Source organism: Phascolarctos cinereus, unplaced genomic scaffold, assembly GCF_003287225.1.
Source record: "Phascolarctos cinereus isolate Bilbo 61053 unplaced genomic scaffold, phaCin_HiC Scaffold_726;HRSCAF=1367, whole genome shotgun sequence".
Lineage (NCBI taxonomy): Eukaryota > Metazoa > Chordata > Mammalia > Diprotodontia > Phascolarctidae > Phascolarctos > Phascolarctos cinereus.
This window is the reverse complement of record NW_027556098.1, coordinates 313,001,254-313,013,278: the sequence shown is the minus strand read 5'-3', so window position 1 is coordinate 313,013,278 and position 12,025 is coordinate 313,001,254. Positions and strand designations below refer to the sequence as shown.

The 12,025-nt window shown below is 48.7% G+C and overlaps 1 protein-coding gene across 8 annotated transcripts in view; it reads right to left on the bottom strand.

The window, feature by feature from the left end:
- Positions 1-5,541: 5,541 nt before the first annotated feature.
- Positions 5,542-12,025, bottom strand: part of ATG16L2 (autophagy related 16 like 2) — a 43,323-nt gene continuing 36,839 nt past the window's right edge. For 5 of the 8 annotated variants that reach the window (XM_078156895.1, XM_078156898.1, XM_078156896.1 and 2 more), the window contains 6 exons: positions 11,313-11,608; positions 10,369-10,563; positions 8,044-8,193; positions 7,420-7,467; positions 6,922-7,023; positions 5,542-5,894 (listed from right to left, as the gene is read on the bottom strand). In XM_078156895.1, the coding sequence (XP_078013021.1) occupies positions 5,807-5,894; positions 6,922-7,023; positions 7,420-7,467; positions 8,044-8,193; positions 10,369-10,563; positions 11,313-11,608 (879 nt within the window). In that variant the 3' untranslated portion in view covers positions 5,542-5,806. The other 3 variants (XM_020989624.2, XM_078156897.1, XM_078156899.1) reach the window with 3 other exon arrangements.

Genomic DNA, 12,025 nt, shown 5'->3' with positions numbered 1-12,025 from the left:
ATAAACTTGCAGTGTGGGAGGTATAGACAGAAGTCAGCCTGATACAAAGTAGATCACAGCAAACAAAATGCTGTGAGAAGTTAGAAGAGAGATCACTTTAAACTGGGGTGATGGGGACTAAGGGAAAGACATTCTTGGCAGGAGAGACTGCATGAAGGCAAGAGTGCAGGACAAAATCAAGGAATGGTCAATTACTCAGTTTGACTAGAACATCTTTTGCGAAAGAAAAAATGCTTAGAAGGTAGTTAGGATCCAGATTGTGAATAGTTTTAGTGACAACAAAAGGAAGCTTTATTTTATCCAGTAGATAACAGGAAGCTTCTGAAAGTGTCTGAGCCAGAGTAAAGTGGTCAGACCTGTGCACTGGCAATGTGACTGCCGGGCATGAAGAATGAATTGCAGAGGGGAGACTAGAGATAGGGAGATGCCTCAGGGGTCTTAGAGCTTTGGTGTAGCTTTGGGCCCGTGAGTGAAGAGGGGAGGGCCTAGGACAGAGCCTCAGGTTGTGCCCAGGCTTTGTGGACTAAAGAAGGAAAAGTATTCAAGACAGGTGGGAAGGTCAGATAGCAAGGAAGAACAGAAGAATAATTCTTAGGAACCCTTCTTAGATTGAGGTGACATATGCCTCTCTTACTCCTAATTCTACGTGGACTCAGATTCATTTATTAAGTGCCTAATAGTGCCAGGAGCTCCACTAAGCCAAGGGGATACAAAAGCAGTCTCTTTGTATGCAGATATAAGAAGTATAGGAAACATCTGGAAAAGTCCGTGGAGATGGCTGTGCTTGAGCTGAGCTTTGGAGGAAGCTGGGGATTCTAAGGTGCAGCCTAGGAGAGAGACATCCCAGGCTTGGGGGATGACCTGGGCAAAGGAGGAGGCAGATGGCAGGTAGACCAGCTTGGCTGGAAGGATGGTGTGGAACCAGACTGCAAAGGACTTCAGATAACAGGAGTTTGCATCGGATCCCAGAGTTAACAGTCCCCAGAGCAGAAGCATGGGAATGACATGGCCAGACCTGGGCTTCAGTTGTGTAAGGGTGAGACTTGATGGAAGGAAATTAGGAGACTTTTGTAATCTTCTGGTGAGACAGGAGCAGAGCCTGCACTGGGGTTAGGGTGGAGCAGGGTGAACGGAATGGGGCTTGGAACACGAGATGACACTAGAGCCTAAGGAGAGCTCTCCAGACATTTGAGCTTCTCCAGGCTGCTAAGATGACACAGGGGCCGTTCCTCTCCTTATCCCACCTGCCTTCCTCTGGGAGCTATGCTTAGCCTCCCCAAAGGCTAGGAACTAGCATAAACTGCAGCCAGAGAATTCTGCTGGAGAAGAAGCTGGAGCAAGCTTCTGCTAAGGAGTGGGCAGTGGGGACCTGGGACAGAGGCTCAGGGTAGACCCGCACCGGGAGAACTGAAGAAGGAAGAGTCTCCAAGAGGGCCGTGGAGGGAATAGGCATTTAGGCAGCGCCTACTATGTGCCAGGTACCGTGTTCAGCGCTGTACAGCACTTTACTTTTTGAAGGAGGAGCTTACGTCAGCTGGTAATCTGGACAACTTCCTATTCAAACTTGTTGGGTGATCAGGTCTGCCTTTTCTTCCAGTTCCTAGAAGCAAGTCTCCTCCCTTCGTTCCCTCCCCAAGGAGACCCAGCCTGCCCCAAAGGTCATCGACAGACTTCAGAGATAACAGACTGATGCAGCCGGGCTTTTGCCTTCTTCACGCGGAGGCATCCAGCGTTGTGTGTGCCTGCTGCCAAGTGGCCACTGCCCTCAAGGGGAGAAGAAAAAATGTCTGAATCTCAGCAGCCTCATGCCCACAAACCAGCCTTGTCATGGCTCTGCGCTCTCACACTCAACAGAGAGGGGGAAACTGCTAACAGAGAGTGGAGAGTCAGAGGTGAGAGGGGGGACTGACCTTTCTGTCCCTCCTAAACTACCATCACTACAAGCCCTGCAACAAACGATCATTGGAGGGCAGCTAAGGGAGTCTGGCAAGAGCACCCTGGTTACATGTATAACCCTTTCTCTAAGCCTCAGTTTTTTCATCTGTAAAATAAGGATAGTAATTTCTCTCATGCAGGGGTTCTTAACCTTTTCTGTGTCCTGATTGGGGGTGGGTGGGGGGAGAAGGAAGGAGGGGAAGCATTTACTAAGTACTTACTTTATGTGCTAAGCCCCCTGCTCCCCAAAGTCTCACATTCTAATGGCAGAGACAACACACATGGGAAGTTGTCAGCTGCAAGTCTGATGGAAAGGTAGAGGGCAAAGGGAGGGGAAGAGAAGGGAATAAGCATTTATATAGCTTCTGCTGTGTGTCAGGCTAAGCACTTATTTAATCCACTCAATAACCCTGCTAGGTAAGTGCTATTATTTTACAGTTGAGGAAACTGAGGCAAAAACCAGAGGTTAAATGATTTGCCCAGGGTCACGTAACTAGTAGGTGTCTGAGATCAGATTTGAACCCAGGTCTTCCTGACAATGGGCCCAGTGCTCTATCCACTGCACTGCCTAGCTATTAGGTCCCATGGCCTCCAAGGTCCAGCAGTGAAGTAATGCCTCTTCTTCAATGTCACTGCCACTGACAGAACATCTTCTTTTCTGGGTCTTCAGTCACTGGGGCTGCCTGGAGGAGCGGTCACCATGCTGCAGGGTCACAGGCTTTGCTTCCCAGGATCACAGCTGGGAGTGCTGGGCTGGAAGCACTTTCATTCCCAGGGCTCTTGGGATCGGGGTCTGGTGCTGTCCCCATCACAGGTGGGGGGGGGGAGATGGTGACCAAAGAAGGCAGTGGTGGTGGTTTGAAGTGCCAGGCCCAGGCTGCCTCCTGTCTCTCCCCCGACCGCCTTGCGCCTTGCCTAGGCTGGTCTGCCCACCCTGTGTATAGCAGTAGTTGGGCGGTTGTCCTGCAATGTGGTGAAGCCTACGGACCATGTTGCAGAGTAATGTTTGTTTTTAAATGTATAAAATACTTAGAATTACAAAGAAAATCAATTCCACTGAAGAAGGTATCCATTTTTGTAAAGTGCCCTGATGCCAGGTTAGAACCTCAGAATCTACCTGTCTCACAAGTTTACCGTGAGGTTCAGATTAGACAATAAATGGAATACCCTTTGCAGATTTTGGCATGTTCTGCAATTATCAGCGTTTCCCATTCCAAGGTCCGGGGCTTCAGTCACCTGGCTTCACAGAGACCAACCTCCCCTAGGACTTTGGTGGGTGATGGACGCCCTCTGGTGGCCACTGGTCTCCAAGACAGAGACGCCTCAAAGCCCTGCCTCTCATGGACCTCAGCTCTTCATGGGAGTAGAGATTTTTTTAAGCCAAAAGAGTCCTTTAGTTCATCTCTTTCACTTTACATAAGAGAAAGCTAAGGCCTGGAGAAACAAAATGGCTTAGTCAGCATCACTCACATGGTAGGTGACAAAGGCCAGTGTCTTTCCGAAGCTGTGAGCTCTCTGTCAGCCACGTTGGAGTCGTGGGGAACTTTAGACCATTGGATGTATGACTGTCTCTGGGGGCTTCACTCCCTGTTCCCTCTGCCTGGAATATCCTCTCTCCCTTCTGACTTGGAATTCTTCCTTTGGGTTAAAGTCCCTGGTTCCCCCCTGTCTTGGTATCAGAATTCTCCCTGAGACCTTACAGACACTCATCCTGTCATGTTGTGTGCGGTGTACACCCACACTTCTGTTGGTGTCAAGCCTGACAGGGAGGGACTGTCTTATCTAACTCCATACCTGGCCCCTGAGCAAGGCGGGGTGCCCAGGACTTCGTCCTCTCAGAGTGCTGGCAGCTTTTAGTCCCTCACCAGCAGCTAAGCACTGGAGCCTGGCACTGCCTTAGCAAAAATGAGCTAAAAGCCTGAGTACCTTCCAGCGTGCCCTCATGGGGCGTCTCCTGATCTCTGCTGCTTCTACCTTCTGCTGAACTGAGGGCATCTCTAGGGCTGACAGTGAAGGCCTCACCCCGTGGTGACCATGTTCATTTTGCCATGTGTAAAGTTCACATTTTTCTTCAAATGGAGGCATAGATTTTAGAGCTGGCAAGAGCCTCAGTGATCACCTCATTTGGCCCCTTCATTTCATAGATAAGAAAACGAAGTGTTGAGGGGTTAAGTTGCCCAAAGTCACCCAGGAGTGGAGCCCCAGCTTGAATTCAAGAGCCTCTGCTCCAAAGCCTTGGCTGTTTCCACTATACCCCTAGGTCTCTGAAGAACTGGCTGTCCATGAAGGGCTGGCAGCATGTCCTCTGTGCCCTTGCTCCCTGCCCACTCACCCAACACTTCCATTCTTCCACCCATGGCCTTCTCCACCAAATGCCATAGACCCATTGCCCTGGCTTTCTTCATCCTACCCGTAGGCCATCACCTGAGGATCTAAAGGAGACACAGCCATGGGAGCCTTCCTCCCCATCTGTAATGGGGCCGGACTCATCCCTCCACAGCTCCCTCCTCTGCCAACGGAACAAAGCTCACTGCAGAGCAGTCCAGCCAAGGAAACATCACCATGGCTCCATAGGGATACCCCCTGCAAGAACCTCTGACCCTGCCAGCAGGGAGCAGCAAAGGGAGCTGAGCATGCAGTAACTATGACATGGGGAGAGCCCTGCGTTTATTCCTCAGGTCCCTCTACCTGCTGGGGCCAAGTTAAAAGCTTTTTGGGGCCGAGGCTCTAATCATTAATCCTGGGATATATCTTCCTCTTGACCGTGTGACTCAAACCCTCCCTCCCTCCCCAAGCCAAAGGCCAGCCTGTCAATCAAAAGTTTTAATGCATGTTTGTGGAGTTGTGAACTGATCCAACCATTCTGGAGAGCAATTTGGAATTATGGCCAAAGGGCTATAAAACTGTGCATACCCTTTGACCCATCAATAGTGCTTCTAGATCTGTATCTCAAAGAGATCATAAAAAAGGGATAAGGACCCACATGTGCAAAAAATTTATAGCAGCTCTTTGTGGTGGCAAAGAATTGGAAATTGAGGGGATGCCCATCGATTGGGGAATGGATGAACAAGTTGCGGCATAGGAATGTAATGGAATACTATTGTGCTATAAGAAATGATGAGCAGGCAGACTTCAGAAAAACCTGGAAAGACGTGTATGGACTGATGCCGAGTGAAGTGAGCAGAAACCAAGAGAACATTATACACAATAACAGCCACGTTGTGCAATGACCAACTTTGACAGACTTAGGCCTTCTCAGCAATGCCAGGATCTAAGACATCTCCAAAGGTCTCATGATGGAAAATGCTGTCCACATCCAGAGAAAGAAGTCTGGAGTCTGAATGCAGATGGAAGCATACTGTTTTTGCCTTTTTTCGTTTGTTTGTTTGTTTGTTTTTCTCATGGTTTTCCCCTTTTGTTCTGCTTCTTTTTTCACAACATGACTAATGAATATGAATCATGAATATGATTAATATGACTATACATGTGTGGCCTGTATCAGATTGCTTACTATCTGGAGGAGGAGGGAGGGAGAAAAACGTGGAGTTCAAAATCTTACAAAGATGAATGTTGAAAACTATCTTTACATGTGATTGGGAAAAATACTATTAATAAAAAAAGTTTATTTTATAAAGTTTAATGCAGAAAAAAACCCACCCCTTTCCCTTTGAATGTTCACAAAGATGGATGACTTAAGATAGGACACAGTCCTTTCCCTCCAGACCCAACAAAGCTTCCCCCAGTTCTGTCCTCGGTGCACCTCCCTGGTATCTCAGGCTCTGGAACCCGCCAGAACTTATCCAATACTATGGAGGAGGAGAGGCAGAGGTAGAAGGAGGAGGCTCCCAGTGCAGGTGCTGGCCAGGTCAGCCTAACTCCAAAGCACGGCCTTCTTCCCCTGATCCACGCTAACAACATGTGTTCCAGCATAGCACCAGGCTACTGCATTGATGGAGACACTGTGGACAGAGGAAGAGAAGGCATATGAATACTTGGGGGCAGTGGAGGGGAGGCTGAGCAGGCGACAATCAACAGTCCCAACCCAGCCACTAGTGTTCTGTGTGACAGCCTAGACCTCAACTTCCCCATATGTTAAATACGGGTGATCATCCACTCTCTGATTGGATCCTCATGATAATCCTATAAAAGGAGAGGTATTGTTTGTCCCCATTTTACAGATTGGAAAGCTGAGGCTGAGAACGGGAAAGGATAGGACCAGGAACGTCATCATCATCATCACCACAGCAAATATTTCTGGAACACTTTGAGGTTTGCAGAGCACTTTACAAACCTTGTCTTATTTGATCCTCAACCACCTTGGGAGGGAAGTGCCATTATTATACCCCTTTTACAGATGAGGAAACTGAGGCAGACATAGGTGAAGTGATTTGCCCAGCTAGTAAGTGTCTGGGGCCAGATCTGAACTCAGGGCTTCCTGACTTGAGGTCTAACTCTCTATTGCCAGCATCACCTCGCTGCCTCACAAAGCCTGTGTGGTACCATCTTGGATGGTGCACGGGTGAGAGGTCATCTAGCCCGACACCCCTGACAAGTGGTCATCTGGCCACTGCCTGAAGCTCTTTGGTGATAGGGAGCCCACTGTTCAGAATCTGCCTCGATGTAGCTTCTCCTGGTTCTGCCTCTGGAGCCCTCCCCACGTCAGAGCCCTCACATACTTGAAGACAACTACATATCCCCACAACAATCTTCTCTGCTCCAGATTAAAACACCTCCCAAGTTCCCTTAGGCCCATCTGGGTATATTTTGATCTCCAAAAGGGGTGAAGGAGCCACTTCCCAAAGTGTGGGTCCCCTCTGGATCTTATTCTGGCATTTGGAGCAGGGCCTCTACTCCGCAGTAAGAGGCTCATGGTTTGTCTACAGCTGGAGACACTCAGAGACTCCAGAGCAGAGCCTGCCTGCCAAGGGTGTATCCCACCCCCCACCCCCGTCCTCTCCTTGAGAAAGCTGGACCCCAGAGGCTCACCTGTGCGGCCCATAGAGGCTGCTCTCCAGCTTGCCGCTCTCCAAATTCCAGATGTAGAGGCCGCCATCGGCAGAACCAGCAAGGGCATAGCTTTTATCTGGGCTGGGAAAAGGAAATGTAGGAGACTGAGCTTCTCAGAGGTCTGTGGGAGGTCAGGTGGGGTTGGACACACACAACCACATGCAGTCCTACATGCTGATTGATGATCTGTCTTCTCCCCATCGCCAGCCTTGCTCTGGTCACTTCCCTGCTCCTTCCTCCCCTTCTCCCCAGCCCTCTTCCTCCTCCAGCTGCCACATTGAAGATGGAGGGGTGAGGCCAACAGGAGGAGAGAGCTGCCCTAAGGGAGTGGCAGGCAGGCTGCTGGCTTGCTGACAAACTGAGTGGACACAGGGGGCTCAAGGCATTTTGGAAAAGGATGGGGGAGAATTCCCGGGGGAGAGAACTTGGGGAGAGAGAATTCTAAAGGAAGCAGCAGGGACTTTGGGACATACTCACCTGAACACAGCTTTGGTCCAGTCTGAACCACACTTGAAGCCATCAGCCCTGAGGAAACAGGAGAGGTGCAAGAAGGTGGGAAAGATCTTATTTTACTAACCAAAGGGTCCTCTCTCAATCACGTAGTAACATCCCCATCTGCTGGAACATAAATATTCTGCCCAAAGGGCGGGCATTTGTGGGGGGGGATTGTGTTTTCCTAACTATGGGCATAAATGGGGAAGCAGACATACTCATGTTATGTAGTCTTCTATACTCTTGACATGCATGTTTTTCCTTCTTTATCCCAACCCACCCTTTCAACACGTAGAACCAGCCTTTTGAGTATTTGGGTCACTTGGCTCCACAGGAGTCGGGCAAAAAAAAAATAACTTTGTAGTCACTGGAACGTTATACAACTGTATATTGTTTACTTTATTGTAAATACTGGTGAACAGTGGTCAATAAATAGTTTTATATTATTCCTCACAAAAAAAAAAGGTGGGAAGGGATGGAAACCCCTGGGCATATGGCCTCTCCATCCCCATCCAGTAGGAATCTCCAGAATAATATTAGTTCTGTCACTGGGGGAGTGGAATGAGGGGAAGGTGGGGTGGGAGCTGCTATCACCATGCCCTCCCTCACCGGAAGACCTGGCGAATGTTGTTGACCCGAAGATCAATGACTTTAAGGGCATCATCCCGGGAGCAGCTGAGGAGGTGCATCTGGTCATTGCTGATGCTGAGAGAGGTGACCTTTCCCTCCACAGGAATCACCTGTATGCATCGTGGGACCCTGGAAGGGCACAGCACCAGGGGAAAGTCAGCAAACCTCTTCTCTGCAAACGTATGCACCCACGCACACACACACACACACACACACACACACACACACACACACTCTCCTGCATTTCTCCATGCTAAACATTCCCAGTCCCTTCAGTCCTGCGCTGCTCACCATCCTAGTCACCTTTTTGTGGACACACTCCAACTTACCCATGTCCTTCCTAAAACACAGACATCATACTCTGTTGTGAATGTTTTTTCTTATGACCTGATTTTCTAACTCTAAGCTAAAACTAAAGGGGTGCCCATCAGTTGGGTAATGGTTGAGCCAATGATGGTATATGAATGTAATAAAGTCCTACTGAACCCTAACAAATGATGAAAAGCAGGGTTTCAAGAACACCTGGGAAGACTTTTTTCAGGTGATACACAGAGAAGTGAAAAGAATCAGAACAGTTTAGACCATAGCACTGTAAAAACAAACACTTAAGAACCTCAGTCGAGTCAATGAGCAGTCATGGTTCCAAAGGCCTGATAATGAACTCTGGTCCCATCTCCTAACAGACTAGGGATGGACTCAGTGCAGAAGAAGACATCTAATTTTTTTAGACATGGCCAATGCGGGAATTTGTTTTGCTTGACTATGCCTATTTGTTTCAAGGGTTTTGCTTTTCTTTTTTCCTGGGGTGAAATAAGGGAGAAAAAATAAATGCTTGTTACTTGGAAAGAAAAAAAACCTTAATTAAAAAAACTCTAGGGGCAGCTAGGTGGCGCAGTGGATAGAGCATGGGCCCTGGAGTCGGGAGGACATGAGTTCAAATCCAGCCTCAGACACATAATACTTCCTAGCTGTGTGACTCTAGGCAAGTCACTTAACCCCAACTGCCTCACTAAAACAAACAAACAAACAAATAAACAAATAAGTAAATAAATAGATGCATGAATGAATAAGTAAATAAATGAGTAAATAAAAACTGTGGTAATGAATAACTTTTTTTAAAAACCTCTAAGTTGTCTTAATTTCCCACTTAAACCAAGGTTGTATGTTAGTGAATGTTGGTTACTAACTAAGGGACCATTTGATGCAAACTCGAAATAATGGGCTCAAAGAGCAGAAGTAAGGTTAGTGGAAGGGGTGAATGTGCTAGCTTTTGTGATGGCAAACATGGAGCTGACCTAGGTGACCCTGATCTTCCTCTCTATGCTTCTGCCCCATAGAAAGACAGAAAGAATGAAACAAGCATTTATTAAAAACCTACTGTGTGTCAGGCACTATGCCAAATGTTTTATAAATAATATTATTTCATTTGATCCTCACAACAACTTTGAAAGGTAGGTGGCTTCCTATTTTATAGTTGAGGAAACTGAGGCAAAGAGAGATTAAATGACTTGCCCAGGGTAACACAGCTTCTAAGTGTCTGGGGCTGGATTCGAACTTAGGTCTTGCTGACTCCAAGCCCACAGCACCTAGCTGACTCTAGGAAGCCCAAAAATTGGGCTTCAGAGAGGGGACCGCTAGAGAATGTCTAGGAAATGGAAGAGATCCCATGGGGTGAGGCAGCCAGAGGAATGACTCCTGCAGGTATGCAAGGTTAGGTGCTGGGATCCTATGCCTTGTCTTCCCGGGACCTTTCTGACTCACAATAGCTGAGCAGCCCTCACTGGGGAGGAGGCTCTGAGGCCTTTTAACACCAGAAACTGGTAGGGTGAGCAGGCTGAGGAGTTTTCAACATTGAAGTAAAGGAAGGAATTACATGTTTTTCTCATTATAGTCATAAAGGGATAAAAAGGAAAATACGAAGGCTAATAATAATTGAATAGAAATGAGAAAGATAGCAATTTGTTTTCTTTAAATCTTATTCTAGAACTGTTTTTGCTTTGAAAAGGTGTTTAACAACAAAAGCTCTATTTATTTGTTTTAATAAAGATTCCTACTTTTGACATGTATTCTTTTAAAAGGTCAACTGAGTGACCTAATCTAATGCAATTAAATGGATCACATTCAAGGGGCAGAGACTGTACCATTCCTTCACACCAGGGTGGGGATACCCCTGCCCCCTGTGCGTAGGAGACATTTCACAGACGCTTCTTGACCGGCTGACAACAAATAAGGAAGGCAGCCTGGGAAATCCCTTCCCAGCCCGCTGCCCAGTTTATGTTAGGCTCACTGCTAGGCTTCTGTCACCTGCTGTCCCAGAAACGAATCTTCTGGTCATTGTGACCACTGATGATGAGGTGGTCTCCACACACCACGTCGTTGCAGTAGGAGAGACCGTCGAGAGTTCGAGAGCCTGGGGGTTGAGGGGCCACAGGGTGAACGCCACAGGGCCCAGAACCTCCGAAAGGGACCCCAGTGGGCCAGTGACATTGGCCCCTCAGCCTGTTGATGTCCAACATGCCATGTGGGTGAGGGGGAGGGGATGGGGGGGCGGTGAAGGTCTCAGAGGGCCACGAAATCACTTTTAGGCACAAAGTCCTGGGTGAGAAGGGCCATCAGAGATCTCATGCAGCCCCCTCTTTTTACAGATGAGGACAGTGAAGCAAGCCCTGTGTGATCTGCCCAAAGCGGCACGGCCAGCAAGCAGTGAGACTTGGATTCAGACCCAGATCCTCTGAGCAAACTGCCCCTACAATGACATCCCCGGGTACTCTGCCAGGTCCCCTTTGCTAGTGGCCTGGTTCCCCTCCCCAGCCCCAGCTCGAGGGGTGAACAGACCCTAAGCCCTAGCCAAGGACAGAGCAGGGCACGGGGGAGGAGGGACAGTGCTCTAGGGCCACTGAGCTAACCATGGGGGCTCCCAGCCTGACCTCAGTGGCCTTCCTGCACTCCTAAAATACAGAAGGTTTGGGTGAGGCAATGAGAGGAAGGTCAAGAGGGACCAAAAGTGTCAGGGGAGGGATGGGAGGGAGCAGAATTAGCAGAAAAACTGAGTGGATGACTAGGGATGGGAGGAATTGGGAAACAGGAATTGAGGTTATTTGGGGGTCTCAATCACCCCAGACACTGAAGGAGGACCACCCTGGGGTCTGGGGAGCCCTGAAGGAGCAGGAGGGGATTTGGACCATGGAGTGTGGAAGGGGCAGAGGTGGGTCAGGGGGCAGAGAAGACAGAAAAGGAGGGGGGCTTACAGGACACCTTGTTGAGGTCCCACTCTTTCACAGTCCGGTCCCGGCTTCCAGTCACTGCCTGCTGCCGGGTCAGCTTGAATTTGGCCGCAGTCACTTTGTCTGTGTGTCCAGACAATGTTTCCTGCACCAATGACCCCGTGCATCCAGGGTGTAAATTGGAAGCGCCCAATGAATGCTCTTTTCCACCGCCACATCCTCAGCCCCGGCCCCCGCAGCCGTCTCACCTTGGATTGGCTCTCGCCCACCTTCCAGAGCTGGGCAGCTTTGTTGTAAGTCGCTGCTAGCAAATAGCAGCCCTGAGGGAAAGGATGGAGATGGCTGGGGTGAGGGCCCTGATCACTACCATTAATAACCTCCTCACGGCTCTCATAGCCTCTGGTCTCTTCCTCCTCCAATACATGCTCCACATGCTGCCAGAGGGTCACTCCTCTGCTCAAAAGCCTTGAAGAGCTCCCCATTGCCTACTGAACAGAGCATCGGGGCCTTCAACAGTCTGGCTCCTACCTAATTTCCCAGTCTCTTTTCACACGCCTCCTTTAGTGCCAACTAAGTGCCAGTAATTCAGCATGAGCTAAGATCAGAATTTATGACAAACAGGAAGAAAGATTACTAATGAGTAAGGAACATGGCATACAATTAACCCTGAGTTATTTGGATAAGCTATGGGAAAGTAAAAAATGGGAAATGAACAACCTAAGTGACACTGATGCCAA